General features: G+C 44.9%; 1 protein-coding gene across 3 annotated transcripts in view; it reads left to right on the forward strand.

Annotated features, from left to right (window-relative positions):
• The first annotated feature begins 8,233 nt into the window (after positions 1 to 8,233).
• HEPHL1 (hephaestin like 1) overlaps positions 8,234 to 20,166 on the forward strand; it is a 74,587-nt gene continuing 62,654 nt past the window's right edge. The window contains exons 1-5 of one of the 3 annotated variants that reach the window (XM_053310252.1): positions 8,234 to 8,315; positions 10,055 to 10,166; positions 15,577 to 15,821; positions 16,918 to 17,130; positions 17,925 to 18,101. In XM_053310252.1, the coding sequence (XP_053166227.1) occupies positions 8,303 to 8,315; positions 10,055 to 10,166; positions 15,577 to 15,821; positions 16,918 to 17,130; positions 17,925 to 18,101 (760 nt within the window). In that variant the 5' untranslated portion in view covers positions 8,234 to 8,302. Of the gene's footprint in view, positions 8,316 to 9,767; positions 10,167 to 15,576; positions 15,822 to 16,917; positions 17,131 to 17,924; positions 18,102 to 20,166 lie in introns of those variants that run through there. The other 2 variants (XM_053310253.1, XM_053310250.1) reach the window with 2 other exon arrangements.

A 20,166-nucleotide genomic window follows, 5' to 3' on the forward strand; every position in this document is an offset into this window, starting at 1 on the left:
TGTCCTTGTCACCTAATCCTAGGGAGGCTGTGGATGTCCTGAATCGGGGGCTGGAGGCCGTGATGGGTTGGATGTGGGCTAATAAACTGAAATTGAATCCGGACAAGACGGAAGTACTGTTGGTCAGTAGGAGAGCCAATCAGGATGAGGAGATTTTACCAGTTCTGGATGGGGTTGCACTCCCCTTGAAGGAGCAAGTACGCAGCTTGGGGGTACTACTGGACCCAGCTTTGCTTTTGGAAGCTCAGGTGGAGGTGGTGGCCAGGGGTGCCTTTGCATGGCTTCGGCTAGTGCGCCAGCTGCGTCCCTTTCTCAAGAAGGCAGATCTGGCCACAGTTACCCATGCCTTAGTCACGTCACGGCTGGATTACTGTAACGCGCTCTATGTGGGGCTGCCCTTGAAGAATATCTGGAAACTGTAGCTAGTGCAAAATGCGGCAGCTAGGGTTTTATCTGGAGCTGCCCGGTGGGAGCACATCACACCCATTCTGAAAGAGTTCCACTGGCTTCCAGTTCATTTCTGGGTCCAATTCAAGGTGCTGGTTTTGACCTTTAAAGCTCTTAATGGTTTGGGGTACTTGAGGGACCGTCTGCTCCCAAGGGTTGCTGCCCACTTGACAAGGTCATCTGAGGGGGGCTCTGCTCCGGGTGCCGACAATGATGGTGTGCAAGTAAAGGGCATGGGTCAGGGGCGGGAGGAAGATAAATACACCCCCACAACAGGATGCTGCCACCTCCATGCTTCACTGTAGGTATGGTGTGTTGTGGAAAAAATGTGGCTTGTTCGGGAGGGTCGCAAGGAGAAAGCCACTTCTCAAAAAAGGCCACATTAAAGCTCGTTTGAGCTTTGCCAGAAGGCACCTTGAAGATTCTGCTGCCAAATGGAAAAAGGTCTTATGGTCAGATGAGACCAAGATTGAACTATTTGGCCTCAACACCAAACAGTACACCTGGCATAAATCCAACGCAGCTCACCATCCACAACACACCATATCTACAGTGAAGCATGGAGGTGGCAGCATCCTGTTGTGGGGGTGTTTCTCTGCCTCAGGGACTGGGGCTCTCGTTAGGGTAGAAGGAAAAATGGATGGGGCAAAATACCATCAGATTCTGGAAGAAAACCTGCTACCCTCTGCCAGACAGTTGAGGATGGGCAGAAGATTCACCTTTCAACATGACAACGATCCGAAGCACACAGCAAAATTGACCACAAAGTGGCTGAAGGAGAAAAAAGTGAACGTCCTCATGTGGCCCAGTCAGAGCCCAGACCTAAATCCCATAGAAAATCTGTGGAGAGATTTGAAGATAGCAGTCCACCAACACCTACCATCCAATGTGACCGAACTTGAACAGTTCTGTATGGAGGAGTGGGCAAATATTGCTCCGTCTAGATGTGCAAGGTTGATAGAGAAGTATCCCAACAGATTCAAGGCTGTTATTAAAGCAAAAGGTGGTTCAACAAAATATTGACATTGGGGGGTGATCCTTTTTCAATCTCAGTAATTCTTGGTTTTTATTTCTGACACTTTTTCTGGACTGTAATTGTGATGTTTTTCAGTTGGATGTTATAGGTTGCATTGGATAAGTACAGCTGGTGAAGGGGATTTTCTTTGTGTTTTCATTTCAGGATGTAAGGGAACCAGAATTTAAGGTCTATCAAAGGGGGTGATTCTTTTCAATATCCACTGTAAAACTTCCAGCTAAAAAGCTTGGCTACAGAGATGTGTCTTCAGTTGTTTCCTAAAAGCCATTAGGGATGGAGCAGCTCTAATCTCAGCAGGAAGGGCATTCCACAGCCCTGGGGCAACTACAGAGACAGCACCACTTTGGGTCACCACCATAGGAGCTGGTGACACAACACTCTCAGATGAACTGCCCCAATAGGCAGCAGGATTCATAATGAAGAAGGCATTCTCTTAAATACCTTGGGCCCTCCAAAAGCCTTTAGGTCAGGCTCCAAAATTACCTAGGTGCATCTCTGGCTGCCTGACACCAAGTCAGACCATTGGTCCACCTAGCTTAGTATTGTCTGCAATGACCGGCAGCAGCTCTCCAAGGACTCCTGCCTGGAGTCTTCCCCAGCCCTACCAGGAGATGCCAGGGACTGAAACCTGGGGCCTTCTGCATGCAAAGTGGATGCTCTAACCCTGGGTTACAGCTCCATGAACTGTTGTGAGAGGCCTCAGTCTGAAAGGCAGCATACAAATAACATAGATAGACAGACAGATTTGACAATTCAAGTAAGAGCAGTTCTGTTCAGCCAAAGACCCCAGTTTTCAATCCATTCATCCATCCATCAAGTTCATTATGGTACAGTCAAAAGGTCCACCCAAACAGATACAAATGCAGTCAAGATTACCAAAAACCAGAAAGTTTTGTTGCCAGCATAAAATTCTGAGAACTAGCCAACCCCACACAGAGCATCTGTATGGCACTTTGGGGCCGGCTGTTCCCACCCCGCTCTTTCTCCTGCCCCGGTCTCTCCCCTCTTCCCCTTCCCTCCAGCCCTATGCTCTCTAGCCCTCCTCCCCTCCCATTCCTCCCCACACAGAGCCTCACCGGGTGGCGGGCAGCCAAGAAGGGCCCCACTGCCGCTGTTTTTCCCCCCCCTCCCGCCGCAGTGGCAGCTTTTCTCTCCCCCCTGTTCTGCCACCGCTGCCACTTTTCTCTCCCCGCACTCCGCCCACTGCCGCTTTTCTCTCGCTTGCCTGCCACCACTGCCCTTCTCTCCCCGCCGCCCGCCCGTCGCCACCAGCGCCACTTCTCTCTCCTGCCCGCCTGCCCGGCCGCCACTGCTTTTCTCTCCTCGGTCCCTGACAGCGGCACTTTCTTCCCCCTCTCCTCTTTACTCCGCTGGCCTCTCGCCGGAACTCTCACAGTGTGTCGCAAGAGTTCTGCCGCCAAATCCTGGACACGCATGCCGGCTAAGAGAATTAATTATATAGATGTCTTAGTATTTCAGCAGGAAGCAGAGATCTTTTGCTGTGTTTTTATTTTATGAATCCTTCTGCTTGCCATTTTAAAATGTGCGTCATTTAATCTATGCTGCTGGGTAATTAACACTAATGAATATATACAAACACTTTGTGAGGCAATGAGTACCAATTAGTTAGGTAAAAGAGGAAGAACAAAGGCTAAATTGGGCTGAACTAGATAATGATTATAGCAGATAGAGCACTGACCACACCCACAAAGAGTGTAGCGTGAGATAGGAGATTGCATTATAATCTAGCTTTACTCCCAGCAAAAGAAGGTGATATAGAATCCTTCCGTGGAGTCAGATACAATTACTGCAGTTAGTCATGCTGTATAATGTTAATGTAACTCTCTCTGTATTGTACACTGCCCATATTGTCTTTTGTGATCAAGGAAATAAATCTTCTGTAGATTTCTTAGTTTCTATCAAATTCATTTAGTGTCTACCATGCAGTCCTGGCTACTTCACCTTACACAGCTTCGGAATGACTCAAACTGAATAAAGCAAAGTCTGCTTCTCCTTTCATCTGTATTTCTTAAAGGGACATTAACTCAGTGGTTCGCAACCTTTTCCTTTATTCAGACCACTACATCATCATCAAAAGCTTTTGCAGACCAACACATAAGCAAGCCATTTTAAACATTTTTAACAAAGCCTGTGGCTGACAGGAGTCAAATATAATATCAAGGGCAATTAAAAACACATTTCTAATTCATTCTCTTTAAATTCAGAGAATGTTATATTACACAAGGATGTTTGTGAAGCAAATTACATTGCAAATAATAATGTAACATTGAATACAATTTATTTATTTATTTATTTATTTTAAAAATTCTGTACTACCCAAAACCTGCATCTCTGGGTGGTTTACAATTAAAATCATTTAACATTGAATCAATTAACAATTAAAATCATTAAAAAGATTAAAAACATTTAAAACCCAGTATTTAAATTATATAAAACTATGAATCTAATTAAAAGCCTGGGTAAATAAATGTGTCTTCAGTACCTTTTTAAAACTTGTCAGAGATGGGGCAGCTTTTATTTCAACAGGGAGCACATTCCAAAGTCCAGGGGCTGCAACGGAGAAGGCCCATTCCTGGGTAGCTGCGAGATAAGTTGGCAGCAGCTGCAGGCAAACTTCTCTAGATGAACTTAGCAGGCGGTGGGGCTCATGGCAAAGAAGATGTTCTCTTAAATACCCAGGGCCTAAGCTGTTTAGGGCTTTATAGGTAATGACCAGCACCTTGTATTTTGCCCAGAAATGTATCGGTAGCCAGTGAAATTCCTTCAAGACAGGAGTAATATGGTCTCTCCTAGATGACCCAGAAACCAACATGGCTGCAGCATTCTGAACCAACTGCAGTTTCTAGACTAAGTACAAAGGCAGCCCCAGATAGGCGCATTGAGGTGGTAGAGTCTGGCGTTGACCAGCAGATGTACCACTGTTTTGAGGTCGTTCATCTCAAGAAACGGACACAGTTGGTGTATCAGCTGAAGCTGATAAAAAGCACCTCTGGCCACCGCCTCAAGCTGGGACACCAGGGAGAGGTTCGGATCCAAAAGCACCCCCAGACTGCGTACCTGTTCCTTCTGGGGAAGTGTGACCCCATTCAGAACCGGCAGATCAAAATCGTCTCCTGAGTTTTGACCCTGCAGTACCTTTTATCTTATCTGGATTCAGCCTCAGTTTGTTATCCCTCATCCAGCCCATTACTGCCTCCAGGTAGGTGTTTAGGGAGGTTATGCCTTCTCCTGATGATGATGACATGGAGAAATAGATTTGGGTGTCATCAGCATATTGATCACCCTCCACAAATCTCCTGATGATCTCTCCCAGCAGTTAGATTTAGATGTTAAACAACATTGGAGACAATACAGAGCCCTGAGGGACACCATAGGAAAGTTCAGATTTTGAAGAACAGTCTCCAGGAGACACCATCTGGAATCTGCCCGTGAGGTAGAAGCGGAAACAATGCAAAGTAGTGCCTCCCACCCCCAATCCCCATAGACATTCAAGAAGGATACTATGGTCAATAGTATCGAAAGCCACCGAGAGATCCAAAAGGACCAACAGAGTCACATTCCCTCTGTTAGTTCCAAATTGGAGATCATCCATCAGGCCGACCAAAGCAGTCTCCACCTTCTCAATCACCTTGCTGGGAGGTCACCACCTTCTCAATCACCTTGCCTAACCATGGAAGGCTGGAGACAGGCCTGTAATTATTTAACTCTGAGGGATCCAAGGAAGGCTTCTTCAAAAGCGGTCTAATGATTGCCTCCTTAAGACAAGGAGGCATCCTGCCCTAAGCATTTATAATCTCTGCCAGGCCTTCTACAACAGCCTTTCTGCCAGATAGTATAAACCCTGTCGGACAAGGATCAAGAGGGCAGATGGTAGGCTGCACCATTCTGAGCAACTTGTCCACATCCTCAGGAGTCACAAACTGAAACTGATCCAGGTTCATCACATAAGAGGAGCTGCTGGACACCTCGGCATCAGACTCTGTAACAATTGTAGAGTTTGAATCCAAGTTGGCCCTCATACGAGATATTTTGTCCACAAAGTCATTAAAAACGTCAGAGCGAGTAATTTTTGGTTCTAAGTACTGATTCAAGGGTGAAGGGGCACACATTAGCCCCTTCATGACCCTGAACAACTCTTCCAGACGTAAACTTGCGGAGGCAATTTGGGAGGAAAAGAATAACTTCTTTGCCGCATATATAGCCTGAGCATAGATCTTCAAATGCTCTCTATGTAATAATCTGTTGGATTCAAGTCAAGCCTCCACTTGCTCTCTAGTCATCTACCTTGCTGCTTCAGCCCCCATAGTTCTTTCATATACCATGGGGCCAGTTTCGAAGCGGGTTGGAGAGGATGCCTAGGAGCGATCATGTCCACTGCCTTGGTGAGCTGATTATTCCAGTTCTCCACCAGAGTGTCACCAGGGTCACCAGTAAAGCCAACACTAAATTCCTCCAAAGCTTCTTGGCATCCTTTTGGATCCAGTAACCTTCTCAGGCATACCATCCTAATGGGCCCACCGCCTCTGCAGAGGTGGGACGTGGTCGTGAGTCCAACCTTAACCAGATGGTGGTCTGTCCATGACAAAGGGGAAATCACAGGAGTCCCCACCCATGGAACACCACCCTGTTCAGAGTGAAAGACCAGATCAAGTGCGTGACCAGCAATATGCATCAGTCCCAAAACCACCTGGGATAGGCCCATAGTCGTCATGGCTGCTATGAACTCCTGAGCCGCCATGGACAAATTGGTCCCAGAATGAACACTGAAGTCCCCCAACACCACAAGCCTGGGAGATTCCAATGCCAAGCCCGAGACCAAGTCGGTCAGCTCAGCTAGGAACTCCGTCGGGCAGCGGGCCAATCGGTACACCATCAGAAGTCCCAGTCTATCCCTGGTCCCCAAACTTAGGTACACACATTGCTATGATCTATCACTTCAACAGGGAGATAAGGGAGATATTGTTCTTGTAGACCACAGCCACTCCACCTCCCTGCCCACTTCCCCTCCCCTGCTCCTCAACAGAGTACCCTGGAGGAAGAAGCCGGGACCAGACTGGGCCACCAGCCTCCCCCAACCAATTCTCCGTAATACATATCAGATTGGCACCTTCATCCAGAATCAGATCATGGATGATTTCAGGTATATTCTGGACTGACATGGCATTACAAAGGAGCAAGACGAGGCTCTGTGGGTGGTTAGCATTGCTTTCCAAGGTCAAAGAGCTGTCAGGAGGGGAGACAGCAATTAAGTTTCTGATATCCCTTCCCCTGCAACAGCCTGCTGACCTGTCAATGTTACTTCTTCTATTCCCCATCACCACTGGTATAGCTGCCCCATAATCAGTGGATACACCCCGTTTCCCCATCTCCAGACAGACCCAGACACATTAAAACTCAACTCACCCAAGATTTCAAAAAGAAGCCCAACTATACTACCCACCCTCCTTTATACACCCATGAGGGATCTTGAGCCAAACAGCCTGGCCCTCATCCTCATTATCCCCTGAAGTGGCTCCCCCAAAGGGGCAGCCCCCTTTGGTGTCACCTCTTCAGTGGTGACCCCACTGGTGGCAGGCCTGCCGCCACAGGCAGTGTTCCTACAAAGCCCAAAGTTGGGCAGATGACCCGAGGAAGTGCTGAGTCAATCAGGAGCTGGTCCCAATCCTGCAGACACTCCCCACAGATGTTACACAGAGGCAGCAGGCAGCAGCCCCACAGGGGAAGCAGGAGCAGGCAGGTACCAACAGATTTTCCCCACGAACCATCTTCAGTTCCCTCATGGACCACACATTGGGAATAACTGAACTGAACTGACTGATTTAACACATAAATTACATCCCCTCTCTTAACAAACCTCATTTGAATATAGACCTGTTCCTTTTCTATTTCCTTTTCTAGGAACATAGGAAGCTGCCATATACTGAGTAAGACCATAGGCCCATCTCGCTCAGTATTGTCTACACCGACTGGCAGCGGCTTCTCCAAGTTTGCAGGCAGGAGTCTCTCTCAGCCCTATCTTGGAGATGCTGCCAGCAAGGGAACTTGGAACCTTCTGCTATTCCTAGAGCGGCTCCCTCCCCTACGGGGAATATCTTATTGTGCTCTCACATGTAGTCTCCCATTCATATGCAATCAGGGTGGATCCTGCTTAGCTAAGGGGACAAGTCATGCTTGCTACCACAAGACCAGGACATTTTTTCACAGCAGGCTTTACCATGGGTTTACTGTGAGGCTTTACTGTTTGAAGTTGCCCAAAAAAATCCAATGCAAAAAGTGGATTTTTTTTCAGGCTACACTCTAACACACAGTGAAAAAGCCGAATTGTGTGTGAAGTGCTTCCCAATAGCTCGCAGGGACTTTGGGGTAAATCTGGCTGATATGTGAATGCACACCCTCCATTCTGGAGGAGATGCAAGCTAAAAGCCCTTTGTGAAAAATGCCTAGGAGCCGTTCCTTTTCTATTTGGGCACCCAAGTCTCCCGATCACCATCAGACAAAGTCTTCTGACGAATGCTGTAAGCCTGAGTGGCTCAGGAGGGCGAGTGGGGTAAACGATTGATGCGCCAGTGGGGCAGGATTTCCCTTCCTGCTTGGGATGGTGTACCCAAGTACACCATTCTATAAGAATAATGACTGAAGAGAGGGCTACAGTTCCATCCTGCTCTGAATGACCTCAGCAAGTTTGTTTGTGGTGGCAGGCAGGTTCCTCAGTATGCAAGTGCCTGTTGTTTCAGGTCTTCATCTTCCACGACCTCATGGCCCTCTGGATAAGTATGGGACAACAAGTCAGCTTAGAGAATGTCCTTTTCAGGTTTGTAGATCATTTTGAGATTGTTGTAGAGAAGGAATTTCAATGATCCCAATTATAACAAAGCAAGAGAGTGTGAGAAGGACCAAGCCCATTAAGAGTATCTTGAGGCAGACATTTAAGGTCCAAATACTCGTAAAGGTTTATTAAGGAAGTTACATACTTAGATAGAAAGCCTGTGTCCCTGAGCTTTCTATGTCTTCATCGTGCAGAGGCAGAATAAGGAAGGAAGAAGGGGTGGGGTGGGGATGCAGCAAGCAGGTACAAAGAGGAGGGGGAGACCTGAGGGTATGTTTACCAATCCAAAGCCAGAGCAGAGTGAGAGAGACAAGAAGAATGGAGAAACAAAGAGGAAGACCCTTGTTTGCAACCTCATTTGCAATGCCCCTAGTAGTCAATAGGACAGAAGGTGTAAAGAGTCAATGCTGCTGGAGCTTTATCTCCAACAGAGATTGTGTTTCTGGTGCTTAAAATCATGTGCTGGAGCCTTAGTATAGCACAGATCAGTGGTTTCTCCAGGCTATGTTCCAGTGGTTTGTGGTCTGTCTCAACCGTTACTACACACCCATAAATATATTGATGAAACTTATGGCAGCCAGAAATGATGACAAACAGTTCCTTTTCTATTTCTGTGTAATTTTGGTGTGTGTGTGTGTGTGAATGCTCACAATGCATAAGCTGCTGGACAACTGTCCTGCATCTGTGCCGCTGTGACAGCTACTTGAGAGCAGTGTTCTCTCTAATTTTTTTCATCTCTGTGCGGAATGAGTTTTGTTCTGGGTGGCAGTATCCAGGCAGGGTGTGCGCACATGCATTCAGAGTGGGGCCCTCCTGATCCAACCTGAGCAGGATCTAAAATTAACCAAGTGGACATCAAAAATCTTGTGAGCACACGCACGTGCACACGCCTTAGAGGGAACAGAACACTCTAAGCATTGGACAGGTCTCTGCCCTGAGTAGTTTACAGTCTTAAATCTTATAGATTTTAGAATAGATTGTAGATGGGCAGGGAGAGGAAGTAGAAGGAAAGAAGATAAAGTTGGGGAGCTTAGCATAGGAAGAATATGCATTCAATTTAAGAGGAGTTTCAATAGGGGATGAGGACCAATGTGTCGTGCCAAAGGAAGCTTTGAGATATATTTGCATTCAGCAGCTATTTAATCTGTAACTCTACTATCCTGATATATCTCTGCCTAAGGGGAAACAGAGAGGGCATGCTTGTCAAAACATGTAGGTGTATAATAATACACTATAGGGGAACTTAGGACCAAAGGAATAATCATCGTAACACTAACAATCATCTTAGGACCAAAGGAATAATCATCATCACACTAACAATCATCTCATAAAGTAGGGAGGGCCAAGAGAGCACCCACATTTTCAAAAACAAAACAGAATCCCAAACTCTGCCCTCTTTATTTAGCCGACAAGAGAAACAACACGCAGCCAATTTCACAGTGTCCCTCCAAGCCTGGCAATAGGCCCATCGCCATAGCAACCACACTCTATAAGCCTTTCTCCTCTTGCTCAAGTTTTCTGGACCGTCCCTTCCCCAGCCCCAAATGGCTGAACGGGAGGAGCTTTGCTTTGTCCATTCCTCCTGTCTGTCTGTTTGGAACTTAGTGGCAGGAGAGGTGAGCACACTTTGGCTGGCTCCTGCCTGGAGTGACACACACACACACAAATGCCTTCTGTGAAGTCAGTGGCCCGCATTCTGACTTGCATAATCCTTTGGTTTTTAGTTTTAGCTCAAGCAGCGACCAGAATTTACCATATTGGAATTGTGGAGGAGGACTGGGACTACGCACCAACTGGGAAGAATCTGATTACAGGACAAAAGCTTACAGAGGATGAGTAAGTCAAAGCCGGACTCTCTGGTGGCGCCTTGGCGGAGTTGTTAATGAATGTTGCTTTTAAGGTTTGAGCTTCACTCTCTACCCACATCTGTTTTGCCGCCGAGATGGATGTTTGGCTTAGTGGTTTCCAGGCTGATTTTCTTCTTCTTCTTCTTCTTCTTCTTCTTCTTCTTCTTCTTCTTTTTCCCAAAAGCATGTCTGGGCAATGCAGTAGACATGCCTTTATAAAATCTACATTGACACTGACATACACCTTAAGATAGCTGGTTACATGTTCCTCAGATGTAATGTGGATTACAGGATTTGGGTCCTTTCGACATTTGTTGCTAGCGTTGCAATGTGTTATTCAAGGCAAAGTTTCATATCTGCACATTTGTCAGTTAAGTTGCCCTGTAACCGGGATGATCAGGACATACATCACATGTTCTGGTTTTTTTCTTTTTCTTTTTTTGTAATGCAGAGACTATAAATGCAATCTTAAACATATGTATTCAGCAGGACTTAACTTCCACAGAGACATATTTTGGATCAAGGTATAACAATGCCTCCCGGAAAGAGTTGATAAAACATAATGTGTGAACAGCCACAACTGTGTTCTTTTGCTCTTTGTTGGGAAATCACTGGTGCCCCTTTCAGATGTTCTAATGCAGAGGTTCTCAACCTTGGGTCCCCAAGTATTGCTGGACTACAACTCCCATCTACCCCAGCATTTGGCCATTGTGGCTGGGGAACAATATCCGAGGATCCAAGCTTGGAAACCCCTATTCTAATGAATGTGTGCTTAGAGGATCAGGAAAGATCCTATGTGCCTGATCTCCATGCGTTTATGTGAAAGTTTGAGAAGTGCCCCTGTGCATGAATGTGTGAAGGGCTTCTAAACGGCATAGAAAGAGAGCCTGCCGCAGGTAGTGTTCTGCACATAGGAGCTTTTTTCATACATATGCATGATTGTGTGTCAGTCAGGAGTAGCATCTACCACTGTGATTCCTCCATGTGCTCCTTCTACATGAATAGAGCGTTTGAAGGGGACTATTGGGTAAACATTGCAAAGAAGGCACTTCCATAGCTGTTCACACATTGAGGCTGTTCTCATGACCTGCCTGAGCTGACCCAGGCAGGGTTAGGCTGGTTGTGAGAAGCAGTGGGATCCTTGTGGATCCCTCCACTCCTTATCCACCTAACCCTCTTAATCAGCCCGGCTGTTAGCTGAGGTTAAGAGTACTCTTGCACCCTTAACCCATCTACCATGTATCGCCTGAGGAATCATAGAGATGGGTCCATAGAGCGCCCGTCTGAGGGGGGGAACAGCGTGCCACACGTTGCATTGAGGGATGCCTGGAGGCCAGAACAACAAGTTCCAGCCCTGGATCCCTCCACCCTGCTTTGGAGTCCATGCTTCAAGGAGCTGCATGGAGCACAGCTGCCCGTGTGGGCGCACACACTAATTCACACATTATGTTGTACACACATTCAAGTATCTGTATGCATATGCGCACTTTCATGATAATTCATGAAATGAATACACACATTCATTCTGAAAGTCAACGTAGGAACTGGAATCCTGGACAAGTAAGCAGAATCCAGACATGATGTTGTACCTGTGTTTATATGTTTGTACACTTGTACATATTTTTATGTGACTGGCTGTCACTGCATACATTTTAAAAGTGAACCTTACAGCCCCCATGAAATGCAGGATACAGTAGGAGTTGTACTGCTGACCCTGTGTTCATCTGAACATAGTGTTCAGCTGAACATAATACAGTATGTGAATAAACTGTATGTACAAACAGATGGATAGCTGTATACACTGTTCACAGATTGTACACCTTTGACTTTGACAAGAGGCTTTGTCATACTGGTTAAATGTGGATTCATTTGGGTTATTAGAGTTAAGAAATGGATAAAACAGATCCATACACATATGTGATGGTTGAAGATATTCTGTAATTTTATTACAGATTACCCTTAATAGTGCAGTGACCCTTGAATCCACCTTAATTCATAAATCTTATCTGGCTTCTGATTCAGTAGGCATCTAAATTGAATCTGTGGGTTGTCTTTGCACTCTTTATTAGATTTTAAAATGCTGTTGTGTAGTGATTGCTGTTGAAGGGATGCAGTGTTGGGCAGAGCAAATTCTTAGGATTCCAAAGCAGAAGTGTACAAAATCAGTCCTCTGTAGGTATTTATTAGTCCACTGTAGCTCTGCCAATTCTGCTTCTTTGAGCATCATAATTAAGTAAGCTAAGCTTCAAGAGTTCAGATATTATGTCAAGCCAAAACTCCTTGCAAAATCTACTCTGTCTCTGCAACTTAATGATATATGTATTCACAATGACTTCTTTCTTCCATTCATTAGGTGGTTTCTTTCTAGCACCCTGTGGTGAGATCCTTAGGGAACTGGATTCTGTAGAATGATTCAGCAGCCATCCGAAGGCTAATTTTTGTAGAATGATCCCAGCCACCATGCAAAGAACGAACTAGAGTTTTAAGGCTAGCCATTTGTACAGTGACTGAGGAGATAAAAAAGAGCTGAAGACTCCATGAGACCAGATTATACTGATCTCATTATGGGGTAATGGGGGGGGGGTGTTTAACCTTGGGGTCATGTGAATCCATCCTCAAAACCAAATTAGATGTCTCCTTAAACACATAACCACTGTGGCTGCCCATCTCTTTCATGTGTCTCCTGGTAATGTTTTGTTGAAGTGGACACATAATATGAAGTTGTCATGTTCAGTATTTCCGTTTCCTGCACAGCTTCATTGGCTGATGAATACAGGTGGGGGTGGGGTGGGGGGGCGAGACAGAGGCACACACGCAACACACACACACACACACACACACACCTACTTCAAAAATACATTATCAGGAGATGGGGGAAGAGATGTGGAATGACAACAGCCATACAGATAGGTTAACAGGACATAGGAACATGGGAAGCTACCTTATACCGAGTCAGACCATCTAACTTAGTATTATTTATTATTATTTATTATTAAAAGTTTTATACTGCCCTTCCAAAAGGCTCAGGCTGTTTCCATACTGATTGGCAGTGGCAGCAGCTCTCCAAGGTTTCAGGCTCTGGGATCTTTCCCAGCCCTACCTGGATGCCAGAGTTTGAATCTGGGCCTTCGGCATGCAAGCAGATGCTCTACCATTGAGCTACAGCCCAATCCCCTAAGGGGAATGTCTTGCAACAAACAGAGCTCATGTATAGTCAGTCACGCATCCAAATACAAACCACGGAGAACTGAGCTTAGCAAAGGGGACAATTCCTTTGCACATAGTTTGGAAACTTCAGTTAGTTCAAAATGCAGCAGCCAGATTGGTCTCTGGGGTATCCCGGAGAGACCACATTATGCCTGTTCTTATACAGTTGCACTGGCTGCCGATATGTTTCTGGGCAAAGTACAAAATATTGGTTATTATCTTTAGAGCCCTGAATGGCCCGGGTCCCTGGTTACCTGGGACCTTTCTCCACAAGATCCCCACCACCCATTCAGATTATTAGGAGGGGTCTGTCTCCGAGTGCCACCAGTTCATCCATCTCTTTAGCCTGGCTTTTAATGATATCTAGTTTTAGTTTTCATCTGGTTAAAATGTTTGTATTTTATTTTAATTGTTGTATTGTGGGTTTTTTTTTAATTTTAATGTAAACCACCCTGACCCACTTTGGGAAGGGTGGTATATAAGTTAAGCAAACAAACAAGTATAGTTTGGGGCTAACCACATCTATCCCCAGATTACATAGGAAACATCCTTATTCAGAGTCAGACCAGTGGTCCATCTAGCTCAGTATTGTCTGCACTAACTACCAGAAGCTCTCCAGGGTTTCAGAAGGGTACTTCTCAGCCCTGTCTACAGAAGCTAGGGATCAAACCTGGGATCTTCTGCCTGCAAAGCAGATGCTCTTCCACTGAGCGACAGTCCTTCCCATTCATTTCCTTGTCCATACACTTGGTTTTATACAACTGTTGAACACTGCTTTAAAAGGGTTGCCTCCTTTCTTCTTTGCAGCCCCTGCACACCACCAACTCACAGCCCACTCTGTGCAGAGAACTATTTTTAGAAATCCCCACCCTCTTGTGGTATGTCAGTTCCCAGAGTTCCTTGACTGAAAGGTAGATCTGGCCTAGCCTACATACTGTTTATACCCCAGTGCCTAATTAGACTATACATCTGTTTGAGAATTTCTGATTATAGTTTTATGCACTTTGTTATATCAAGTGGGAATGTTACTTTAGCTCTGATATGTCTTATATATAAAAGAATTGGGGGTGATTAGTTTGTCTTGAGCATTCCTCTTTGAATATATTCAGTCACAGTGTGTTATTCATTTATCTGTAGCCTACATACACAGCAGAATACGTGGTAGGATCCTGAATCAGCAGAGTGGACTGTGTCACTTTAATGGTAGTGGATAAATGGTAGCTTTTTAATTTGTTTTTGTAGTATGTAAATCACAGATATCAGTAATATCTTTAAGGGAGTGCCTCCTTTGTCATGAACCCTCCTGCCAATTAAGATCATCTGGGGAGGTTCGGTTATGGTTGCCACTGGCTCATTTGGTGGCTACTCAGGATGGGGCCTTCTCTGTAGCTGCCCCAGGGCCCTGGAATGCACTCGCTGTCAAACCAAGAGCTTCTCCATCCTTGACTGCTTTTAAAAAGACCCTTAAGACTTTTATCAGGCTTTTAGTTAATTACTTAATTTTACACTGCTTGTTTTATTTTGTAAAATTGTTTTAATTGTTCTGTCCTGTTTTATACTTGTATTTTAAATTATGTACATCGCCAAGAGATACACACATCAGGCGGTATAGAAATAGGATAAATAAATAAATAAAATAAGTAATAATATTGGTATGAAGGATCTGTGACAATGAGTGAAAATACCACCAGTAGTATTGCACTGGATGGGTAGAATATAAATATTTTAAATAAATAAATAAATTTTGAATAAACATTACTTTTCAAAAACTCCCTGCAAGTAAACTACCCAAGCCTTAGTGCATCAGAGAATGGTTCTAGCCCAGTCCATTCCTGGCTATACTAGCTTTCTAAGGGTAGAGAGTTTCCTTTAATGCAGAGAAATATTCAAAAATACAAACCCTCTCTGTGGTCTGAAGTGGTACGATGCATTTTATTGCCTCTGGATGCTCCCACCTCTTTCTTACTTCATTCTACTACATGTGACCTTAAACAGGTCTGAGACTGGATTACATTCATAGTGTGCACATGCCCGTGCATTTAAATCCTGGTTTCTCAGTTCACTTCCATTCTGATGAGGAGACTTCATTCACCAGCACTGAAATGCTGTTTGAGCTCCCAGCTTTCCATATCGGATCCATTTGACTCATTGGTTAAAATGTTTGATTTTAACATTTAGCTTTATCATTGCAGAAAAGCCGCTGTGTATGTGAAAAGAGGAGCCGACAGAATAGGCCGTGTTTACAAAAAGGCAATTTTCAGACAATTCACAGATGAGACCTATTCCCAGGAGATCGCCAAACCATCGTGGCTGGGTTTCCTTGGTCCAGTGCTGAGAGCTGAAGAACAGGATACTTTTATCATTCATTTAAAAAACTTTGCTTCCCTGGCTTATTCCATACATCCACATGGAGTCTTCTATAAGAAAGATTCTGAAGGTAAAACAAAGAGCTAAGATTCTCCTTTATTCTTTTAGATTTTCCCAGTTCCTTATCTTTTAAGAGCTACAGTGGTAGCTCAGTGCACAGGACAGTTGGCCATGGAGTCAAGTGGTGCCTACACCCGGGGCCAGAGGCGCTGTGCACATGATTCAGCTTCAACCCTTCAGAGCCAAATCTTTGCACAACCCCACTGTTGAATACCATCTATGGTGATAACAAGCAGTCTTGCAGGAAGCTTCTCTTCCATTCTTTATCTTATCATTAAGAAATACCTTGATAACCCTCCGAGGAGCTCCAAAAAACAGTTTGAAAGCCCAGGGGCGTAGCAAGGTTGGAGTGGGCCCAGAGACAAGATTTTAAAATGGGCCCCCACTCACTGAAGCTCAGCTCATGAAGTACAGAAATCTTAAATGAGCCTGAATGGTGGTAACAAAAAGCACAGTAAAATGTATATATATCTATATATCTCCTATGTGCCACAACAGAACATCATCCTAAATTATTTTTTAAAAGGTTTTGTAAATTGTGGATGATGCAAGTCATTTAATGGTACTAGAAAAAGACATGCTGTTCTGGTAGCTCCAGGTCTTAACACTCACATCGATTTCGGAGGATGAATACAACTGAAGGAAGCCTGGGCGGGTGCGCAGCTGGGGGAGTCAGTCATGTGACTTGCCTCTGGGGCCCCCCCTCTCAAGGCAGTGGGCCCCCAGACAACTGTCTCCCCTTGTCCTATTATAGTTACGCTCCTGTGAAAGCCACTGGAGTAGATGGCGCATGCTCTGATCCAGCTTTTAAGCTTTTGTGTTCTTAAACCACTGGCCGCGCCTCTTGAGTTCTGTCATTACGACTCATCTCTCGCCAGGCAAGGTCAGCCCCTGAATTAAAAAACACCTGTAAGCTTCCTTAGAACTTTAATAACATTTTAAATTTCCAAATGGCTTCCTTGCTGCTGTTGCCATTTCTTCCTTTTTCAAATGCATATATTTTGTAACATTAAAAGTGTTGCCGTTTTTAAGGGAATGAGAGAAGATTTCTGTAGACTTCTGTGTTGCTTAGACGTAAAGCTGCCTTCTTGCTCTTTCTCTTCCAGGAGCCCTCTACCCAGATGGAACAAGTGGCAAAAGCAAAGAGGATGATTTTGTGCTTCCTGGCTCTAATTATACCTATTCATGGCCAGTCACCGATGACTTTGCTCCGACTTTGACAGACCCCCAGTGCCTGACTTGGATTTATCATTCACACATTGACACTTCGAGGGATATCAGTTCTGGGTTAATCAGTCCATTACTGGTTTGTAAGAAAGGTACCGAACTTGAACTCACTGAAAACTCCTCTAGTGGTGATGTTGCTTCAAAAACAAAGTCTGAACTCGTGGCACTGCCTTTTCTGGAATCAGACCCTTGGACCATCTGGGCCAGGAGAGAGAGAGAGAGAGAGAGCACTATAGATTGCTATAGATATAGACAAGACAGGGGTGAAGAAATATTGGCTCAGTTTATCAGCCAGTTAAAATATTTTACTCATCAGATGGTTCCTCAAGCAAAGTTGGTACATTACTCAGAACCTTTTCCACTTGACAGGCATCATTTTTCACTCGTCACAGACTAGTAGACTAGTGGATTTCCTCAGCCCTGGATAGAGATAGAGATTTAGATATCGATATATTTGAAAAGGAAATACACTGACTGGCAGCAGCTCTCCCATCAGGATCAGCCCATCCCCCAGACAGACGTAGGCAATCAGCTAGTACACTAATTCTTAGGAGGCACTATATGTCTCCCTTTCAACCAAGCAACCACTGACATGTCTGACTTGCAGGGATGCCCATTTACTCTCCTCCCCGAGGGAGTGTGGAAGTGCTGAGGGGAGGGGCAGCAAGAGCGAGCAACGCCAACATTGCCTTGCTTTGCTCTCTCTCCTGTCCCGAACTCTCTCCTCTCCAGATGCTCTACACTGAACTATGGCCCCATCCACAGAGCTACGTCCCCTACCTTTAAAGGAGACCCACAAACACTCGACTTCCAGTCCCCTGCATCTGAAACTCCAAGTAAATTAACTATGTTTTTTTAAAAATGTTTTTTTGTTCACTTTTTAAAGGATCATTAGACAATGCATCCATGTCAGTCACTGATATTAAAGGCTTTGCCCTCATGTTCAGCATTGTGGATGAAAATCTCAGCTGGTACCTAGATGAGAATATAAATACTTTCTGCTTGGAGCCAAGCATGGTCGATAAAGAGGATAAAGATTTCCAGCTCAGTAATAAGATGCACGGTGAGTCAATGCTAACTGGATAAGAGGCACCTTTCAACATGGCAATTCTCTTATATTTAGCAGGGGGAGAGCAACTGGCCCTATCCCGCCCTAGGACAGCATCCCTCCAGTGGCTGTTGCTGCTATCTGCCTTATGTTTCTTTTTAGATTGTGAACCCTTTGGGCATAGGGGACCATCTTATTTATGTATTCTTTATTTTTCTATGTAGACCTCTTTGGAAACTTTGGTTGAAGAACAGTCTATAAATATTCTTCGTAATAGTAGTAATACAGACAGAACTCTTGTTTTGCAACAGCAGCCAGGTCTGTGGGTGTGACTTCTGCTTGTTAGGAGTTCTCTTCCCTTATTAACTTGAGAGCCTCACAAAGATCAGCCAGGGCAGAGTCAGAATGTTAATGCCTGCCATTTGGGCCACTTTCAGCTGCAAGGCAGAGTGTGCAGGACTAGGTGCTGTCAGGGTTAAACTGTGCCTCTCACTTGACATTTGTTCCTAAGGCAAGTTGCTTAACTCTCTGGCGTCCCTCATCTTGTCTGGTGGACAAGAGATTAGGGAAACCAGCCGTTGTGAAATGCCTTTCGTCAGTAGTCGCCAACCTTTTGTCAGTTGATCAATTTCAGCCTTTTCTGATTCTCTTTTAACCCCAGCCCACAACAACCACTTCTAATTTTCCTTGATCATCATCATCATTATTATTTAAAATATTTATACCCCACCCCTCCAGTACACTACTGCTCGGGGTACAAAACAAATACAATGTAAATTAAACGATTAATAAAGAGAAACAAGTTAAAAGACCAGGCTAAAACCACATTTAAAATTACAAATTTTAAGTTTCAAATTAACAGTTATTAATAAAAAGCTAACAGCTGAGAACTAAAAAACTAAAAAAACCCTACCAGATATAAGCAGCAGATAAAACACTTAAAAACCTCTTTTAAAAGATGTATTTTCAATTGTCTTTTAAAAACATTGAGGGAGGGAGCATGATGAAGCTCTTCGGGAGGGCATTCCAAAGCTGAGGGGCCACGACCAAAAAGGTGCTGTCTCAAATCCCTGCCAGCTGGATCTCAGTTAGTGGTGGGGCCATGAGCAGGGCCTGAGATGCCGAATGGAGGGCCCTGGGAGGTTCATATGGGCGAATGCGGTCCGACAGGTACCCCGACCCCAAGCCATATGGTGCTTTAAAGCTCAAGACACCTTGAATCTAGCCCAGAAGCGGACTGGTAACCAATGACGCTGCCACATCATGTACCCCTTTGGTTCCTTTCCCCACCCAAACTAAAGGCTTTAGCCTTCCCTCATAGAGAAGGTGCTTGTAGCCCTGATAATTTCCATTGGACTGGAATGCAATGGAAAAGAATGGCCCTTTCCTCTAACAACATGTGGTATCTTTCTTTTATTAAATTCCAAGTTAACTTATGCCAGGGGTATAGCAAGTTGGAGTGGGTCCTAGGACAAAAGTGAAGATGCCCACGTCCCGTGTCTTTGCTGCACAAGTGTAAGAGCGTGGTGAAAAACAAAAGATTCTCAGCATGCCCTTTCTTTCACTCCTATGCAAGTAATATCACACATTCCTCACACATGCACGTACTTCTCACGTACACCCTCGCGTGTTTGCATTCTCCTGGCTCAGATTTTTTTTAACGTATATACCAACTACCTACATATATCCCTCCTGCAGAGGACTCATCTTTTTTGAAGCCAAGATGGGCCCTCTGAGGAGCCAACAGCATGCCAGTGAGTCAGGGAGGTGCCCAGGGGGGGAAGGGGGAGAGAGACCAACAAGTGAACTGTTACCTAGACAATGGCCTCCCCTCCCTCAGTACCCAGAGACATTTGTCCCCCTTTCAGTTATAGCTATGCCCTTGCTTCCTTCTATATCCCAGGAAAGACACAGTCACACAGAGATTTTCAAATGCACCAAGTAATTGGTTAACAGCCCTAAAGATAACACATCAAAATGTCATTGTCATCATCTTTGGTCAGACCAAAGGTATGTCTAGTCTAGTGCCTTATGTCCCGCAAGCAGGGCGATAGCCATCCAAGGGACTGACTTCAGGTTC

Source organism: Hemicordylus capensis, chromosome 3, assembly GCF_027244095.1.
Source record: "Hemicordylus capensis ecotype Gifberg chromosome 3, rHemCap1.1.pri, whole genome shotgun sequence".
In the NCBI taxonomy this organism is placed as follows: Eukaryota; Metazoa; Chordata; class Lepidosauria; order Squamata; family Cordylidae; genus Hemicordylus; species Hemicordylus capensis.